This window comes from Ambystoma mexicanum, chromosome 5q (assembly GCF_040938575.1).
Source record: "Ambystoma mexicanum isolate Mex_15411 chromosome 5q, UKY_AmexF1_1, whole genome shotgun sequence".
NCBI lineage: Eukaryota > Metazoa > Chordata > Amphibia > Caudata > Ambystomatidae > Ambystoma > Ambystoma mexicanum.
The window spans coordinates 754,455,417-754,475,991 of NC_090933.1; the positions used below are offsets into that span (position 1 = coordinate 754,455,417).

Sequence of the window (20,575 nt, forward strand, 5' to 3'; positions counted from 1 at the left end):
CTGAAAACCAGCAGTTTGAGAAAGACCTTTCCCAGATCAGACTCCTTTGAGATGACGCGTGTCCCCCACCCCCACTTCTGTTTTGGACCCTTTGTGTAGTCTAACTGTGGTAAATGTGTAAATGTAAGGGAGGAAAGGCAGAAATACGAAGGCTAGAGTTTCTATATGCTCAGAAGTTTTTCTTAAATTATAAAATAAGAAATGTCACATTTTTTCTGAGCTAAAATAGGCAAAGAAGCATGCAGATCTACATGATGCTAATATTCGTACCACACTAGATTTCATGCGTGAGAACATTCTTGTTGATACAGTTTATTGACATTCATGAATGATCTGCTAGCAGGTGCATGGACCGGAGCTTTTGTTCAAGATTAAGATTACTTTATTGCCACAAGCATTACCTGACTTTTAGACCAGTCGGCTACAAGGTGAGTAGGGATTAGCCAGAACTAGATCACCCTCATATTGCTCACAGATGTGAGATGCAGCAGTGAGTAGGCTTTTTTCAAAAGTGGTTTACAGATTGTTCTTAATCTCGGTGTGAGTCGCATCAGTTTACATGTGTTACAAACTTTTTCTGTTGACTTTTTGTGTTTTTTTTTTTTTGTTTTTTTAATCCAACCTGCCCAATCCCCTTCACATAATTTGTATGCCATTCATTTCGAGTGGATTTCAATGAGGCTTGGCTTTCAGAGCAGAGATTTGGTGTAAACACCTTGTAAATTTAGCTTTCAATGAAGGAAAGTCTGTAGGAAAGGAGAGCTGGGATTAGCAGAAAGGATTCAGGGGCAGCCAGCAACAGGAAATAGTGCTATACACCTTTACATGGCCTACAGATACGACAACAGATTAATCTATGCAGTAAGATATTTGGTAAATTAGTTTGTCTGCTGCAGAGATCTCTGCACAACCAGCAGTTCATATGTTTCAATCTGAGTAGGGACACTCTGCCTTTTATCCTTCTGAAGGCGATAACATAGGCACAGTTGAAAGGGCTAATATTGTGGTTTCAAGTCAGACTTGCATCTGTGTATTTCTGAAGCGCAATCATTTGGGCCAGACATGCTGTGTTCTGCTTTTGATCTTTCAGAAGTCAGTCAGCGAAGTACTGTTGAGGTGTGTAGTATTACAATAAGTAGAGTACATGGCAAGTGTGTCCTGCTGTGTGTCATATAGGGCTGGAATAAGATAAGTCATACATGATTAAGTATGCATAATGTAGTCATTCATTCTATGATATCGTTTAAATGAGTCTCTTATGTATTTAGTATTGCAATGTATTATTAGTTTACTGGAGTCGTGTGCCATTAAAAGCAAACCATAATCAGCCATTTACAGGTCTGATTTTGATATTTTTTTTTTTAAGAATTCCATTTTTGACAGTTAAAACAGTCGACATTGCATTTTGTTGCAGATGAACTGCCACGCAAATCGCATGCATGTAGCCTTCCAAGTACATTTGTTTTCTTTTCACCAGCCGCAGCCAGGAACGACTTCTGTAATCCACTTTGTCTGCAAACATTAATCTACCTGCAACTTTCATGAATTTAAACCAAGTGCAACACCCAAAAAAACTTTAAAGTTTGATGTCCTCTACTCCCAAATAACCTTAAAATTCATATTGTTAAAAAAGGCAAGTTGAATAAGTTGTAGGCTTCACTAGGATGAAGCTGAGGTTTCCCTCTTTTAAAAAAAAATGTATTGGTATTTTTACGACCAAACTTGTAACCCATTCAAAATTCTTTGCTTACTTTATTGTGTGAAGGTCCAATATTGATATGGAAGCACAGCTGTGTCATGGCTATGTCCCTAAGCTGTGAACATCAAATTGCAGTGTCTGGTGAGCTCTACAGGGGCGAGAAAACCTGACTCCTTTTCATTGCCTAATATTTTCAAATATTTGTCACGGGCAATGCAGCAATTTAGAAATGTTGCTGGAAAAGCTGTAGAAGGAAGAGACCTTCATAGAAAATTAAATAGGAGAGGGTGAGGAAATTTGATATGTGAAGGGCACAAATATTGGAGACATTCTGTCCATTTAGGAGAGTTGGAACATATTGGAACTATAGGAATGCAAATCTGATGTACTTGAAAAGATAAGTAATAATAAACATACAAAGATTAGATTCGGTGCCAAGACCACATGCTGCAAAAGAAACCATTTACAAAACTGTATTCAAAGGTTTATGTGAGCTACAAGACTATCGCTGGGGCATTTGTAACTGGTGAAACCAAGAATCTGATGACACCAACCTTCCTGGTAATAGCATGGAAGGCATGTGGATTGCAATTTAGTCCAGAAACCTTCTTCTAAAGGAGCCATGGAAAGGTAGTTTTGCACGTAAAATATCTTTGGGCAAACAGCACTTATAGGGATTTGAATCCTTGTAGCAATGACTCTCAGCCATTCATCCTTCTCAGGTTGATGCATTGAGTACCAATGAGTTGGGTAATAGCACTTGTTGTTGCAGGTCTTAAACACTTGTATCCAGTTGGAAATATATGAAAACTAGTTATTGGATGGATGTCTCTGATAAACGGTGGAAACGTCTTCTCATCCCCTCTCTGGGATACTAGTTTAAGAATTTAGCGATTGGGCTCGGCGAATGTCAAACAATCTACACTTGAGGACATCCGATTTGATCAATCTTTTTCCAAGAATAGACCACAAGAACATACTGGTTGTTCGAGAAGGCACGTGGTCTCGTGGTATTCCATTGCTTGTTTGTTCTGTACGTCCACCTGTTCAGTTGTCTGTTTTAATTAAGTGTTGCCATACTTCAAATCTTGAATGTCTATTCAAATTGTTTTAAATCGTATCAATTCTCAGGGCTCAGTGAGGGCAACCTCCTTTAAAATAGTCACTGTGTACCCATCTCCTCTGCAGATAACGAGGATTTTGGACCCTTTAAAGATTGTTTGGAGAGGAAACTCGAGTCCCCATTTAGTGAATTGCATTTGTCCAGTAACAACAATAAAACAACTTGATTAATGTGATGTTGTTTTTTTGAAACTCGGAACAATTATTTCGTTCTGGGGCAGCTGTAGTCTGCTCATGGCAGCCCCAATAAGTCGAATTTAAGTTAGGAAAAGGTGGGTAGGGAAGGCCTCTGACCACGCCATAGTTGAGCAAAAGAACAAATTGAGATGTGGCAATTTGCTATGACTTTTGGGATATTCTTACAAAGAGTATGTTTGCTACTTTGATCCTTTTAAACTGTGTTTTCGCTTCAGTGTCATGTATCTCCAGGGTACCTTTAACATCCTATCACTACACACAGGGTACATATTTCAAGTGGCTAGCTACTAGCCAGCCCTAAAAAAGTCACTTGCCAGCTCAATTTTACACAAGTCCATTATCACTAGCCAACGGCTAGTCGAGAGCGCACATTTTGCACCCTGACTGCACAGCTCTTAGTGTTAATTTGTGGTGGTGGAAATGCATTCGAATGCTAGACTGCTGTTCTAGTTACCCAGAGAACACACATATTGATACTCCCTTCTTGCCCACTTGTTCAAGTTCAGTTTTAAAAGGTTTGTTACTTGGTATGTCATTTTGAAATCGAACCCTCCTAGTTTTTCTAGTGTTTAATCAATGTTTGTTGACTTTTGGAGAATTACCTTCCAATGTAGTCTCTCTTTGTGATTGCATCCTCAACGTCATTGTCTTGTAGCAATTCTTGAGAGAGGTCACCATTGCCTCATCTCTGCTGGTCATTTCTGACTCCACTTTTGGAAGTGGGGGAGAATGTGGGAGAAGAACATCACTGCTTATTCAAACTGTAGGCATGGGTGTCTTGAACAAATGATGATGCTGTGGTTGCCATTTAAAGATTTAATGACACTGCATAGTTGGAACTTTCTTCAACTCCTTCAACTACACATCTGCAAGCTGTCAGCAGCTGCCACCATCCCCAAGTTCTGTCGTAGATGGCCAGTCTCCTCTCTTAGGTTCCTCAGTGTGCGCACTACCTACTCATTATCAGTTATTAAATTTCTTTTGCCCACATTACTTGTAGAGCTCAGTTCACTCCGAATTGCCCCAAGCACATTCCTAGGGTCAATATGCCTGTCCCCCTTAATAGCTACTTTTTATCACGTCTTTGGGTCTTAGTTACACCTATATGCTTCTCCCTGCCTCTCAGCAGTTTATTTCACATACCGATTAATCAGAGCCTACCTCCACCTGTATTTGGTCTTGAAACAGTGACTCGCTCTTTTTATACCCCTGGCTATTCCGGGCAACAGCTGGCTTGAAGAGTTCCAGACCGTATGAGCCTGCTAAAATTGCAGTCTCCACCCTGCATCATTGTTAATGTCAATTCCTTTTCATCCGCTCACTCAAAGTGGGAGAGCACCTAGGGAGGGTTGAGTTGAGATCTTCCTCCCCACAGACTGTCAACACAGGTTTCCTCAGTTCATCCACTCACAAGTGTAGTGTCCATCTTGGAACCCAGCTAGCTTACCCCCTAGGCATTTTTGATTTTAAAATGTAATTTGTTCACAGCGAGTGTGTTCTGTGTATACATAGCTTTCCCCATTTAAATTGGTTCTGAATAAAAGATCTCTACAACATACATTGTGGGGAACTAGAGGCAGTAATTCTTCTCTTACGGTTCAACACACCTTTATTTTAATTTACTGCATGGTCAGGTCTAGTTGTAAGTAAATGCCTGATGGGTACTAGTGACAACGCTATACGACTGACTGCTAAATGAAACTTAAGATGGATTGAACTCACAAGGGGAACACTGGGAGCACTAAGATCCAAAACCTATTCTAACAAATCCTTGCCCCTCCAGGGATGTCTAATCTACAGAAAAATTTACAAAAAAAGTCCTAATAGTGTTGCCAACAGAAAAACCTCAATCCTATGCTTAATGAGCCATTGGCCTCGTGGCTATCCTATGCTAATAACACAAGTTCCACAGATTTGGCCAAAGCAAAAGTTCAAAATCTCACCTACTCTTCAAAATCCTTCCCTTGTCTATTGCAAAGCAAACACACTTTTTCCTTAGGTCTCTAGGTTTACAATGGGCCCCTCACAGACCTTGGATTTCAGAATTCAAGGCAAGTCCCTCCTGGAGCTTTGTCCTCTGTCTCCCTTCGTATCTAGGATCTTTCTTCCTCTTTCGTCTTTGTATCAAGAGTACAAGGTTCACAGAAGGCCTCTTGCAGGCCCTTGGTTACAGGATTCCTAGGGCTTGGGTTGCAACATTCTCAAAAGGACTCTTATGCCTTGGTTTCTAGGACTCACATTTCCCCTTGTTTCAGGGTTCTTTCCTCCAGTACTTCTGTGTATTAAGAGTACAGGAGTCACAATAGGCCTCTCTCATAGCATTAACAATATGGCTCTTTAAGGCCTTGGCATGCCTTGCCAGGCCCCAAATCCTCTTATCTTTTCCCAGGGGTAGTGGGTGGAAAGTCCCAGGGCTTGGCTTTACAGTTGCCCTGCCCCACCCATGTCCCCCAGGGGGTTTATGCTGTCGTCCTTCACGTCAGCCTTCCTTTCACAGGGCTATGTGGTGAACTAGGAGGGCTCTGACGATTAGGGGTCATATTCAGTGAGTTTTATTAAAACAAATGGAACAAAAACACCTGACTGGCCCTATCACTATAAGGGAAGTTCCCTACCTAGCAATACAAAAGCTACAGGTGCACGTTTAAGTCCAAAATAACGGTGTTAGGCCGAATCCTATCCAACTAACTGGTTCTACCATTTTAGAAAAACATCTAACTAAAATAGAAAACAGGAGGCTTTCTACAATAGCTTCAGCAGGGCTTCGGCCTGGCCCAACTTATACTTAACTTGTTCTCGTTCTTCAAAAGTTCCTTTTTTACAGCAGGATATTCTTCCCAGTCTTTGTCTCAAGTTATGGGTTTCACTCTCTTTTTAACAAAGAACATTTTATCATGGTGCAAACAATTCCATTCCTCCTTCGAGGTGTTGGGACTCTCCCAAAGTCCTGCAATCTCACAGGTTTTTTTCATTTCACCAAAGTTATTTCTCCTCCCTTTACAATCCGTTCTCCTCTTATACACGTCACAGGAATAAACAGAATGGTGTCCTTTTTCGTTGACCATGGCAATCAGGATGTGTTTAGCATTACCTGTAGCCAATAAAGGTAAATACGGATCTTTGTGGAATATAGTCATTACAGGAGATATTTAAAGTCTTTTCTACATCCATGTATGCAGTTCCACTCTGGAATGGTAGTCCTTGTCCCTAAGAGGGGAACCATTCCCAGTGAGGGTCCACTTGCCCAGGCCCCTAGAGAAGGTCTTGCGTAGTGGACTCGCCTCCCTAGCCTAAAAGGGGGTGTCTCCCCTCTTGGGAGAGGGGACAAATTGTCCAGATTAGTCGCAGCTATCAGAGCTTAGCAGCACTCACCCCTCCCCTCCCAGCCTATCTCAGCATGTACTGCCTTCCTCCAGGCAGCTGTCCTTTCAGCGGTTCCTCCAGGATCCATCCCTCCAGTAGCTTTCCCTTGTATCAAAGTAGCATGATCTATAGCTGCTTCCTCCAAGAACTTAATTACTTTTCCCAGCCCATTTTTACCTATGAGGCTTTGCTGCTATCGGAGCTGGGATGGATGTGGGAGCCTGGGCCTTGGCAGGTGGAGATGAGAGATGAGTGGAGCTGCCACTGAAATGTCTTTGAAGAGTATGTTATTTGGGTCCTTCCTAAAATCTAGGATGGAGGAGTCAAGTTTTATCTGCATTGGTAGCATGTTCCAGAGACCAGTTGCATAGCAAGGTAGGGTTCTTTCCTGTTTTTTTCTCAATTTTTCAGCTTTGTTTTCAGCCAGGTCTTGTTGTGGCTTATGTTAGTGTGCTGGCCTCTGGAGACAGTGTGATTGTCATACATAGAAAACAAGTAGCTTAATTGCCCGGGTAGTCCTTCTATTCTTCCGATTGGTTGGAATGATTTCCAAACATGACAATAATTTAAAGTGAGCAAAGCTCTCCATGCAAATAGAAATTCATTGCAGCATATTGAAACCTGGAAGTTGCAGGGAGCAGCTGTGAAACAATCGCAACTTTTTAGTCAGCAGCCACCTTGTCATATGAAGGAAACGAACCAGTAAAGGGGTACATTTGAGTACTTTTGTCTTTTGGTTGCTCACTGCACTGGTGCTATGGAATCTCACTGCTGCAGAACAGAATGCCTTTGAAATCTGCAGTAAATATCTTCAGTAAACCCAACCGTACAACATAAAAATATTTTTTTCTTTACTACAGAGTAACACAAACTATACAATAATTTTTAAACTTCTGGTTTACAAAAAACAAGAAAAACATGCCATACCAGGGTGATCGAAGTACTGCTGAAAGTAAATGTCAAGGTATTGAGAATGGCAATTGGGAAGGACAATCCAATAATGGCATAATTTAAATTAATATTGCACGCTATGCTACTTATTTGGAGAAAAGAAAATCCTGAAATTAGGATTTCACCCATTTGCAAGCCTAGATAGGCCTGAGCATCTAATAATACAAAAGATGCAATACAATGCATTGTACAGTTCATCAAAGAAGCAGTGGTTGTACATTACCTAGGCAGGGCATTGATGTTTGACCATTCTTCTATTCAAGTATCAATTTTCTCTAAAGATGGTACAATTCCTTTGACTACGAAATGTGTAGACACAGATTCACGTGTTATTGCAGCAATCTTAGTGGTGTTATCAACCCAGGCTGTTTTGGGGATTTTTATTCATTTTATTTTTTTGAATGGTGGTGTTCCCCCACAAACCCTCAAACTGTAGCTCACCCCCAAAACCCCTACCCCAACACAACACTTCGCCAACTGTGAAAACGGCTACAGCAAAAATTGTCACAATGAAAACATGGTAACCGGTAGACCTGCTGTAATAGGTGGACATGTTCGCTCATTGGAGTTGGTCTTTGGGAAGCAAGATGAGATCAGCATGCATGTGCATTAATAGATAAGTTCAGCTAATATTTGCAGTTTGCTTGCCTATTTGTGTTTCATTTATTTATTAAGAGGGCTCCGTGGTGAGCATGTGCCTTTTTTATAGAACCATGCTCAACTATTCGAAACAATAAGTGTTGTTCTTTCTTATGGTTAGTCAAATAGACCTCAAGATGAAGACTTGCTCCGACGATTTCAAGTCTCAGCTGGCTGCTAAGGACAAAGTGATCCACTGCCTGCAAGAAGACTTGAGCAAAGCACTGTTTGATCGAGACCATGCAATCAATGAGGTATCATTTACATTTGTTTGTCACAATTATTTGTATTTATCAGTACAGCTGTACGCAGTATTGCGCACCACATTGTTTCGCTCAGAAATGTAAGGTCTCAGAAAACCCATTTTTGAAAAGTAGAAAATAATGCATTAATTAAAAAACCCTTGCAGAGAATTCTATAAACTGTTCAGTTTACTTTTCCTAAATGTCTTTATATTGAGATATGCCATTTTAGCAAGCTATGTCCACATCGTAAAAATAGCGATTTGTAGTTTCTGTTATGTGGTGTAGTGGCTCTGGGTGTGACAGATGTGAATAACTGACATACGACGTACTGCATGCTGCAGTGGATTAACCACATTTAATTCTTTCAATATCATTACTAAAGCAGCTTTAAAAGTAAACCTGTTTTATTGGTGCGATCTGTGAAAGTAAGTTGGTTTTAGCAATTTTTATCTTGCTAGTCAATACTCACTTTGTTTCGATAATGTTGCTTTATTGTAGTTGGACAAAAGCTTTTAAGACACTGTTGATTATTTGCCATTGGTTAAAAATGTACTGATATGATATAATTATGAAAGGGTTTACTCCATTGTGGGTTGCAGTGCAATATGAATGCTTTCTTATCCTAGATTCTTCCTTGTTATTTTCTAGTTTGTTTCATTGTATGTACCATATGTCATCTTTGAATGTAAAGAAATATTTTTTTAAAAAATCACATTAACATTCCAAAGGGTCCTATAGTTGATGACGCAAGGATTTTTTTAAATTGTACCTTTTTTGGTGGAATCACTTTTTCTCTGAATCCATGCGTTTGTCTACATACTGCTGGGTTAAATTGATGCAGCTCCAAAAGTTCTTGTTTAGTGCGTTTCTACAAACCGTATGAGATCTTCAACCTATAGAAACGGCGCTTTTGATGTATAAGTGGTGGGTTTTCTGTCACCCCGCCCTTAGTTACTGTCTTGTGACCAGGGCCAATGAGCAGACAGACGCAGAATACTGAAGTTTAAGCTGGTTTATTAGAGATCTATGTCCGTGCAGGGGTAAAGTAATACAGAGGCATGGCATGGAGTGTAACTGAAAACGTGTCCTGAAACTTAAACAAGGAAAACAAAATGTGTACATTGAACTAGGATGCACACACCCTCAGCTAAATAGTTCACAATTATTTTGAATTTATTGTCTGAAGAGTGGCCCTAGCTCGAGAGCAAAAGAGTGCTGTGCAGGGCGTAGTTATACAGGATTTTTTGGATGTCGTCTTTTATTAGTAGCACAGTACTGCGAGTTGCAGTGTGGGCACATTTTGAGAGCTTTGCAAAAAGGGAGAATTATGGGGGCATTCTGAGCTGGTACTCGGATGAGTTCTAGAGGGAATGTGTGTGAGAAGCGAAGGATTGTTTGCGGGTCCTCTTTGCAGATGAGTTGTGATTTGAGCTGGTTGGTCAATGTGCTGTGCGAGGAGCGCGTGCTAACAGATCATGGAGCTTAGCCACCAGATACCGTGTGTGTGTGTGTGTGTGTGTGTGTGTGCGCGTGTGTGTGTGTGTGTGTGTACGTGTGTGTACGTGTGTGTGTACGTGTGTGGGTGTACTACTTTTAGGGGGACCAATTGATCGGCAGTGAGCCCTCTCAGGAGGGCATTTCGATGTACGAGACACGGAGGGCATTTCGATGTACGAGACACCAAGGGCCTGTACTCCAGTCTGCAAGTCGGGTGAAGGGTTTCATTTTGCCAACGGTGGAGATTTGAAGCCAGGCTATTTGGGCTTTCTTGTCCATGTTTCTCGAAGGACTGTCTGCTGTCAACAGTGAAGCCTAAGGATTTTGTTGAATCCGAGAGTTGTGGATTAAATCATTCTATGTACATATGATTGAGCCATTGTTGGACAGGTTGGTGTTTAGTGGGGGGACCAATGAGGATGAATTCTGTCTTGGAGGGGTTTAGTTTGAGCTTTACAGTCGACATGGCTAGGCTAATCCTGGCTATGATGATGGCTAGGTAATCAGTCATAGAGTACAGCATATTGAATAGTCTTTTTAGGAATACTTTAGTCCTGTGCCTACCGCAACTAATCTTTCCACTCCTTCTGCACAAGAAGCCAATCGTCATCCATGGTGTCATATGAGGAAGTGACTTGGTTATAAGGTGTGCACAAAAGTCCGCCCGTACATCCTTGGGTGTAAAACCTTTCTATACACTACATTAGATAAATTGCAGCGTATCATGCCGCAGTTCCACTGTGTACCATTTGGTGGTTGCGGATGAAGCAATCTCATGCATATCCGTCTCTTAGCAAGTAGATTGACTAGCCCTGCAAATCTGTCTTCCGATGGCAGCAAACACAAGACGGCTGAGAGTATTGTATGGACAGGTTACCCACAATTATAATATTTCAGATTTCTGAAATTCCTCTTCTAACCGGTAACAAAAAAATCCTGTATACCAAGACAGTTCCACATTAGATGCAATAATGCTACTGCACATTCCCCACATTTAGCACAATCAGCCTGGTTTTCAGGATAGTCTGAAGCCGTACGTTTGTCCTGTAAAAACCAGTGATAACTTTATATTGAATGGGCCCAAATTTCGCAATGAATGACACATATTTGGTATGTACATAGACTTGAGCCCATACGTCATATGCAATAGGGTTCCCAAACTACTCCTTTCACCTTCCCTTAACCAATATGTTCTTTAGATGTACTGCCCTTTAAATTAATTCATTTTTCCATTTGTATAGCATGCTAAGCCCTTGGGCATCAAGGCGCTGTTAGATAAACCAGTTACACTCAACGAGGAACCATAACACATAACTCACAGGATAATGCAGAGTACATGAAACATTTTGCATAGGATAGGTGATCAGTACAGGTGCATGGTAACCATGTTTGATCGAAACCCATTGTTCGATACCCAGCCTCGGGGGTGTGGGGGGGTGTAAAAAGAGATAGTTAGGTGAACAGCAGAGTTTTTAGTGCTTTCCTGAAAGCCCAGTAGGACTGTTCGGCCCGGAGGGTGGGCGGGCGGGAGTGATTTCCGTTGTTTGGCGGCAAATGTTGGGAAGATAGATTCCCCAGCTTTTTTGTTGCTTGAATTTCATTTGGGTGATGCAGTGGGTGTAGGCTGTTCTAGTTGGTCTGGTCGGGTTTGCTTTGGTGATTTACTGGGATAGGTCCAGGTGCTTGTACAGGCGTCTGTGCATGATGGAAAGGGTCTTGAAGATGATCCATTCACGAATCGGGAGCCATTGGGCACGATTTCTAGCAGCAGTGATGTGGTCAGCTTTGGGAATGTTGAGTGCAGCTTGAACAGTGTTATTTTGAATGACCTGCATTTTATGGACATTGGTGTCTGTGGTACCTGCAAAAAGGGCATTGCAGTAGTCCAGTCTGGATTTTATGGTGGCGCGGGCTATAGTCATGCAACTACCTGTAGAGAGGAAGGGTCTACCTGCATTGATTAGTTTTGTCGTGTAGGCAGATGGCACTCACTTGCCTTGTTAACGATAGTGATGCATCTAGGTATACCCCCAGAGTTTTCACTACAGGGTACACCGGAATAGTTACTTTATCTATGTTGAATGATCAGCGGCATCGTTTTTTGACTACTGAGGGGGGGCCTACTATGAGAATCTGTCTTCTCATCATTGAGGCATAGTCGGTGCGTGGCCATCCAGGATTGGATTGTCAAATATACTGAGTTTAAAGAGGCGGAATCTCCTTGGTAATTTCCCAAGAGGGGGAGTAAAATCTGTGTCATTCGCATAATTTGTGTAGGATATGCCAATGGATTCGAGGAGAGTGAAAAGTGGTTTCGGGAATATGTTGTATAAGGTGACTGACACACAAGATCCTTGTGGGACCCCGTAGGAGATGGAAGCTGGTGCTGTGCTGGAATTTTCTGCAAATACTCTCATGGACCCGTTTCCTAGGAAAGAGGATATCCAGGCTGACCCTAATGGTGAAAAGATGGCAGAGGTAGATAGCTGGTTAGCTAAGATTGCGTGGTCGACTAGGTCGAACGCAGTTCAGAGGTCTAGGAAAAGAAGCAAGGCAGGCTTACCTTCATCCCTTATTTCATCGATTTGGATTTTCGATTCGGTCCCATGGCCTGGGCGAAAGCCAGATTGCCGAACACCCAGGACCTTGTTGGTTTCAAGGTGTCAAGGATTTTGAGTAGAAAGGGGGCCGTTGTGATTTGGCGGTAGTTAGTGGGGATTGCTGGATCCAGTGTAGGTTTTCTGATAAGAGGGAGGAGCCCAGCTTCTTTGAGGCTGGTGGGGACTCGTCTGGTGGAGAAGGATGCGTTGATAAAGGCGGTAATGAGGGGGGGTGAGGAAGTCTGAGCAGTCTTTTACGAGGCTTGCAGGATAGAGGTCGCCTTTGCAGCGAGAAGGCTAGAGGCCTTTGATGATGGCTTTCACTTCAACTTCCGAGACATTAGTAAAGTGAAACAAAGGACAGGCTTGGTGGATATCAGTAGGTGGGGAGTAATTGGTTGAGGGCTTTAGAGAAGGTTGGATCAAGGCTTCATGGTGTCCATTTTCGTTTGCATGCTGAACTGGCACTGGCTTGCAATCTATCGCGAGTGTCTATACTTATTTGCGACTGCTTATCTGCCTATTACAATTCAAGATAAAACTCTGCTATAGTGTCCTTTATACATTTACAAAGAGGTATTCATAACTGCAGTAAGAATGCCATTTTAGCCAAGGCTCGCCAGCTCACTACAAAGATGGGTAAATTACAACCATTTTATCAATTCTATGTGAAATACCCTGCATCAATTCCATATGATTGTGTACTTTTCGGTACAGTGTACTGTTCAAATCTATCCATTTAATAGAATCTGATGCATACCTGAGGCCCTTGTTCCATACCTTAACCCAATTTTCTTAACCTTTGCAAGAACCTTTTATTTGCTACAATTTATGCAGAGATCAGATACCTCTGATCTATAATATACAGTATGTTCCGTAAATTCAGTGGTCACCTGAATTTAAAATGCTCATCAGCATACAGGGAAACTAACCTTATGACGACTCTGGTGATTATGCCCTTTCCAGTCTGCCCAGAGCCGGCAAACAAGGGGCCCCATTGTCAGACAAAGCAGAAGCAGGGAAAGCATACAGCCCTGTTGCATATCCCTGTTTGTTGAAAAGTGTGCGAGGTTATGCCTTTAATTGCTAACCTAGCCTTCGTTTTCCTAATATACTAGGTGCTTAAGGGCTAGCGTACCTAAAATATATACCCACGACACATTGGAAAGTCTTGTCCACACCGAACACTAAAACCGCTGCCCTCGATACGGCACTCTGCACACACTACATTATTGAATTGCCTAACTTTGCTTCCCGTGCAGCGACATGGTATGAAACTGGATTGGTGTTGTTCATTAGTTGTTTCATCAGAGGGGCACATTTATTAGCTATATAATCTTGGCAATCTATATTCAATAACGATAATGGACTGTCTGATCTGCACTGTAGCAAACCAAAAGTAGTACTCTGACTACTGTGTGCCATGTTTATATAAAAAATCTCTATATATAAAATGCTTAGGTATGTTTCCATGCTTAGCTGATGCAATTTATAAGTGTTAGGTTGCCCTCTGCTGTCCAAATGACAAAGTGCACTCATTTCAACAACAGCTACCATTTCAACAAACAGAATGTGCAAGGTTTTACGCAGTCACCTTCCACTATCGCAAATATTCGGAAGTTACTTCTTTCCACCCCCACTTCTCTGTACACAGGGCACAGCGTTTCCAGTGCCATGAATACCTCCTCATGATCTAAAACTGAAAGAAGGTGCTGTAGTTCTTCTACTATGCAATCTTATGCCATCACAGGGACTCTTCAATGGAACAAGGTCAACAATTACGCACCTACAAAGAGACATCATAGAGCCTGTGTGATCGATGTAACTTAGATACTGTTCTTATACCATACATATCTCTCATTCCATCTGATAAGTTTAGCCATTTCAATGACCATTAATAAGTCACAGGGACCTACGCCCCCTTCCTGGAAGCGATCAGTGGTAATTCTGATATTTAAGAAGGGGGACAGAAGTGACCCTATTTTGATATTGATATTGACCTTGAAGATATTCTAGAATGGTATATGTTAAGCTGGGAACAGCTAGTTTAAAAGTAGAAACAAATGGTGCTCCCTGTGAAGAGAAGAATAAGGTATTTTCTTCCTAGTCCCCCATACATATTTGGGATCAAGAGGAGAAATCTTTAGAAGACCCAGTTTGGAACTGGGAAAGTCAAGTCTTCTGTGAATTTGGGGGCAACTGATGGATCAGATGTAGGAAAGGAACCTGGAGCGGGAGGCCGGGTCTTTAGGGCAAGGGTATCACATAATCCCAGCCTAAAGTCTCCTCCCATGTGGCCCGAGGAAGACGGATGCTATCTGATCCTAACTCTGCAGGTGGTGTCGGGGGGAACGATCACATGGGAGGAGAAGACTGTTTGTGGTGATTCTCTCAGGAGGGACGCAGTATTTGTCTTCTTCTGAGGATGAGTGTTGCCTAATTTATGAGTATTTGATGGCATGTTGCCACAGTAGGGCCCTACCCTCCTGAGCTTTCTCAAGGTGAGAAGTGTGAGATCCCTTTTTGTAAATATGAACATGATATATATAGGGAACAGGGAGATACTGCAATTACTTTTAGTGGCTCTGATTTTACATTAGGTTTTGATTAACCTAAGAGAAAACCCTTGCCTCCTTTAAAAACCTTCCCTTAAAAATATATATCCTATAAACAATTTAAATAAAGTGGATTAAATAATCCTACAACAACTAAGAAAATGATGGAAATCCCATAATGCCCTTAGTACTGAGACGAGGAAGAGGGGCACAGAGTCACTAAACTGTAGTGGGCGGTCTAGTAAAAGGAACATGGCTATCTAGCCCTACTGCTATTCGGGAAGTTTCCCACCTAAGGAAACTAAAACTAAGGGTGCTCTTCAATGTCCAACAATAAATAGTTCAGAGTCCAAATCCTAGAAGCTAACTGGCCCTGCCACTTGGAAGAAAAACAACAGAAGGGATGTCGGAGTAATGGCCTCTGTCTTCGGCTTCTGCCTGGATCTCTTTTTCCTATGTATCAAATTTAATCAACGTCCCAAAACACAGTTCATAACCTCGCTCTAGGTTTGGTTATCAAAAGTTAATGTCTTTCATACGGTTTTCTCATCCTCATAAAAATTAGGGTTTTCCTTATACCATTTCCCCAGGTTTGACTTGGTACTCAAAACCCTCCAGGCTCTCTTTCTCAATAGTTATTAAATTCCGTGGTTCTCAGACTCTTCGAAGTCCCCTGGTCATCTGTGAGGCTTCTCTTCTCAGTGTCGGTGGGGCCTCAGCCCATTCTGGTTCACTCAGTTCCTGGAACCTTGCTGGCTCTCCTAGCTGCAATTGTTAGTCTTTGTTTCGTAGGACTCCCCAACGTCCTCTTGCTTTCCACTAGCGTTAATGCATCTGGCTTACATAGGGCGTGTGCCCCCTCATGTTTATCGGGCTCCAGTAACCTGGCTGGCTTACCCAGCCTTGACAGGCTCCTTGTTTCTCAGGGCTCTCCGAAGCCCAATGTCCCTCTGTTAGGCTTGTTTTCTTTCTGCTTAGGTCACTCAGGCTCCCGTAATCTCGTCGGTTTCCACTGTCTTGATATTCAAAGTTCGTACCTCCTTAATTGTATTTTGTTCTCAAGAGCGTTCACTTCCGTGCTGCTGCTTTTCTCAGCGGCAAATGCACTTCTTGGGCAGAGCTCGAGGGGGTCGGGGCTCCCTTCGGCAGTCTTGTTTCGGCATCGGTTCCCAGGCCCACCATGGCTTCCTTGTGGTAGTGCCATCGGATGAGATGGTTGCTTCTCCGTCTCTTTCCCACCTTGGCTTCCTGGTCATTCTGGATGCCAGCCTTCCGGCGTCCGGCTAGCCATGCGCTCGCTCTACATGCCACTGCTGCCTCCGAGGTCTAGCCCAGCTCTGCCCCTCCACAATGTCTTCTTGTCATAGGCTCATATCTGGGGATGTGTTTCTCTCCGTTTCAGAGTTCCTAATGCTTTTATATATATCATCCCAAACAAAAAAGGTGTGTCTCTTTTTGACTGGAGGTCAAGCAAGATGCATCATTTGAAGCCCACAGCAGCGCCGTTATTTGTTGTTTCCTTTGTTGCTCCGTGTGCTTACACGTGTAACTATCAATAAGATGGCTGCCGCCAAACCGGTTTACCCTGTCGCCTAGCAACTATCCCTGAAAGCTTTGCCTAACCTGATTGGCCTGAGCAAGCTATTTGAAGACACCGGAAGAACCGGAAGGCGATAGCCGCCCTCCTCCCGTAAGCCCCACCATAAAAGTCCCTCACCTGTCTGGGCCGACCCGAGGCCTCTGGACACCACATCCTATCTCTCTTCACCTTTGACTGATCGGTTTGCATTCACCGTAAACAAATGGAACAATAGGGTAAGCAGTTACGTTATGCCTCACCCTCTGAAAATTACGTTCACTACCATAACACCTCTTACTGTGAGCCCCCACCATTAGCCCTAGTGCACAGCACCCTCGCCCATTTCATCACACCCACGAGCGACTGGCATATAGTCACAAGTCTAACAACCTCTATGCTTACCCAACATCTCTGTCTAATCTCTGTGCACTTCTCAACCGGAATATTCCTCACTTGTCCATAACTGCCCAGAACTGCCTCTAGTCACACCCTGCATGCCCAATACGACTTTAGCATGCCTACATTCCGCAAGTTTCCATCTCGACCACTATATTTGTATTTGTATTTATTTTATTTGTAGAGCGCAACCTTGCCATGAGGCATCTGGGCACGTAGTTACAAGAAGGTGGTTACAGGCATGCATAACTTGTTCCCCCAGGGGAACAGTCATAACAAAGATGATGCAATAAAGTTTACAAGTTACAGGCACGGATAAACAGTCTTAACAAAGATGATACAATACAAATTTAAAAGAACAGCGCTTAAAAACATAACGGTGCAGGTTACACATAATTACTCAAGCAAAATATGAAGGATACTGAAGGCTGATGTATGGGATGCGAATGGAAAAGAGAGGTAGATAAAAAAAAGAGCATTAGAAGGTGTAGGAAGTGCTAATGTAGTTAAAGTGAGTGCCTATAGTGAACGTGTAATAGGCTCATCAAACTTGTGAAGCCAAAGTTTAGTTTTAGTTTTGAAAGAGTGGAACGTAGGTTCTGATCTGAGTGTGGAAGGGGTGGTGTTCCAGAGTTTGGCTGCAAGGACTGGGAACCTTGATTCCCCCTCCCCCCTGCGGACTTCAGCTTAAATCTAGGTATAGGAAGTGTCTTGACATAGGCTGATCTCAGCGGTCTGTTTTCGACATGCTGCGAAAAACGGCTAGTCAGATAGGCTGGTTCCAGGTTGTTCTGACCCTTGTAGGTTAAGGCTAAGGTTTTAAGCGAAATTCGCTGCACGACAGGGAGCCAATGTAGGTTGCGTCTGATGGCTGAGATGTGAGATGTTGGGATGTTGAGGGCCGCCCTGATGGCATTGTTTTGTGTAACTTGTAGCTTGTCAATGTTTTTTTGACATGTCCCTAGGTAGAGGGCATTACAATAGTCTATTTTTGCCATGATTAATGTTATAGCTAGGATGATGCAGTTCTCAGTGTTCAAGAAGGGTCTGCAGGCTGTGATGAGTTTACAAGTGTAGACCGGTACAGCATTTGTTTGTATAGTTAGAGATAGAGTTGCGTCGAGATAAATGTCCAGGGTTTTTGCTGTGTTCGACACTTTAATGATGTTGCCGTCTATGGTGAATGATTTGTAGGCTGGGTCCAGTTTGACTGATTTGGAATGCGATCCTGGATGAGTAGCTCTGTTTTCTCATCATTGAGGCAAAGCCCATGATGAGCCATCCAAGCCTGGATGATTGAATAGACATCATTAAGTGCCTTTGCGTCAAGAGCAAAGTCACCAGAGATAGGGATGAGTATCTGGGTGTCGTCAGCGTAGTTGTTGTAAGACACCCAGATAGTCAAGTATGTCAAAGAGTGGCTTGGTAAATACATTGTATAATGTGGGAGAGACCCAAGAACCTTGAGGGACTCCACAAGGGAGAGGGGCAGGTTCTGCAGCGGTTAGAGAAGAGAAGACCCTCATAGTTCTATTTGCTAAAAAGGAACCAATCCAGGATGACGCTGAGTCTGAAAAGTGTGCAGCAATTTTAAAATGGTGGCAGAGAATTTTATGATCGACCAAGTCGAATGCTGCTGACAGATGAAGCAAGAGGAGGCGTGCCAACTTTCCCTTATCTTTTAGGTCATCAATTTGAGTTTTTAGTCAATCAGGGCAGTTTCTGGGCCATGTCTAGGACGGAAGCCAGATTGGCGGAGACCAAGTAATTGGTTTGATTCAAGATAGTCCTGAATTTGCAAGTATGCAGCACGGTCCAGGATGTTTAGAAGGTATGGTACCGTAGTATATAATTGGCGGGGTTGCTTGGGTCAAGGGATGTTTTTTTTGATTAAAGGGATAACCCAAGCATCCTTAAGGTTATCTGGGACAATGCCTGAACTGAAGGAGGTGTTTATAAAAGTAGTAATGAAAGGCGCAAGGTATTGCAAGGCTTCCTTGATGATAGGTTCAGGACAGGTATCACATTGACAGTTTGATGGTTTAAGCTTTTTGATGATATTTTCCACTTCCTCAATGGATAGCGGAGAGAAGCTGAAAGGTTTTTGTGGGCGTGTGGTGACTGGGAGGTTAAACGATGGTGTGTTCAAGGTAGAAGTGGTTAGGTTATTCTTTTTTGCATTTATTTTCGCTTGCAGTAAGGCAATTTTATCTAAAAGTGCCTTTTGGATATTCGTGCACCAGGCAGCGTCAGGGGAGCAAGTCACCAGAGGGGCAACAGGGGACTCTAGTTCCTTGAGGATCTTAAAATGTTCCTTCGTGTTTGATTGGGCCTGCATGATACGTTTGTTGTAGACATCTTTTTTGGCTACAAGAATAGCAGCTTTGTAAGTGGATGAGGCCAGAGTTAGGTTTTTTTTGTTAACAAGGGAGGGTATATTTTTACAAAGGGACTCAGCCTTTCTTTTTTCTTTGCGTAAGTCTCTAAGATGGGGGTGAACCAGGAGTTCAGATGCGAACGAGGTTTCTCTTTATGCAATTTTAGTGGTGTAATAGTATCAAGTGCTTTGGGCATGGCCTGGTTGTAAATATCCACTAAAGATGTGGGGTCTGAGCTGGTGGTCAGAGAGGTATTTAGTAGAGGAAGGATGATTGGAAGAAGTTTCTCAATCGAGATATCCTTCTTATTACGGGTTTGCGTAGCAGGGGCTAGATTGGGTTTGCAGATTTGAGGACTGGAGTTAATTGCAAAGGTTATTTTGTAGTGGTCTGACCAGAGGCATGGAATCACTGAGATCAAGTTAAGCTTGCAGTTTAGATCAGCAACCCAGTTGAGAGTGCAGCCTTTGATATGAGTGGGCTCTTTGATGTGTTGGGTGAGGCCAAAGTCAGTTAGAGTGTTTAGGTAGTCAGTGACTTTAGGAACATTCACATCTTGGTAGCCTAAATGAAAGTCGCCAAGTAGAAGGATTTGTGAGTTGGGCTTGATGCTAGAGGCAAGAATGGATGATATATCATCAATAAATGAGGTAATGGGACTAGGGGTCCTGTATAGGAGATGCGCTGCAATAGTTTGGTTGGGGGAGATGGGTAATTTGAAGGATAGAAGTTCAGCAGATGGCATCTGGATGTTAGGCATCATCCTAAGTTCGAGTGAGCTTTTGAAGATGACGGCTATTCCTCCACCCTTGGATTGATTGGTGGCCCTGTCTTGTCTAATGATGGAATAGTTGTCAGGAACTGCAAGGGAGAGTGAAGGTCTGGATGCAATATGTAACCAAGTTTCGGTGATGGCCGAAAAGTCTAAATTCTCAGAAGTAATCATGTAAGCAATATCAAGGGCATGTGCCGGACGGAAACGGACATTAATCAGGGCACCAATGCGCTTCTTATTGTTAGCCTTTATATGGCACACCTCAATTCTTGGTTTACTCCATCTCAGAGCATTACGTAAGGAGAAGAGAAAGCAGAGGCCCTCTGGAAGAGCCTACCCAGTGCCTCTAACAAGCATAGCTTCACACTAGCTTCCCTCAATTACAAAGAAGCAATTTTCCAAGCAAAAAAGACACCTACAATAACTGGATCACCCAAGCGAAAACAAATACTAAAGGACTCTTCGAGATACTCCGAGAACTAGAATCCCCAGCAGCCTCTCCACCCCCCGACACATGCACTAAAGACATCACATGGTGCTGCAACATTCAAAAAGCACTACTAGATAAAATTACATTG

At 42.7% G+C, this 20,575-nt stretch overlaps 1 protein-coding gene across 3 annotated transcripts in view; it reads left to right on the top strand.

The window, feature by feature from the left end:
* Positions 1-20,575, top strand: part of LOC138497642 (polyamine-modulated factor 1-binding protein 1-like) — a 2,990,269-nt gene that overhangs the window by 154,293 nt on the left and 2,815,401 nt on the right. For all 3 annotated transcript variants that reach the window (XM_069621239.1, XM_069621237.1, XM_069621238.1), the window contains exon 2: positions 8,094-8,226. In XM_069621239.1, coding sequence (XP_069477340.1) covers positions 8,110-8,226 — 117 coding nt within the window. In that variant the 5' untranslated portion in view covers positions 8,094-8,109. The remainder of the gene's footprint in view (positions 1-8,093; positions 8,227-20,575) is intronic.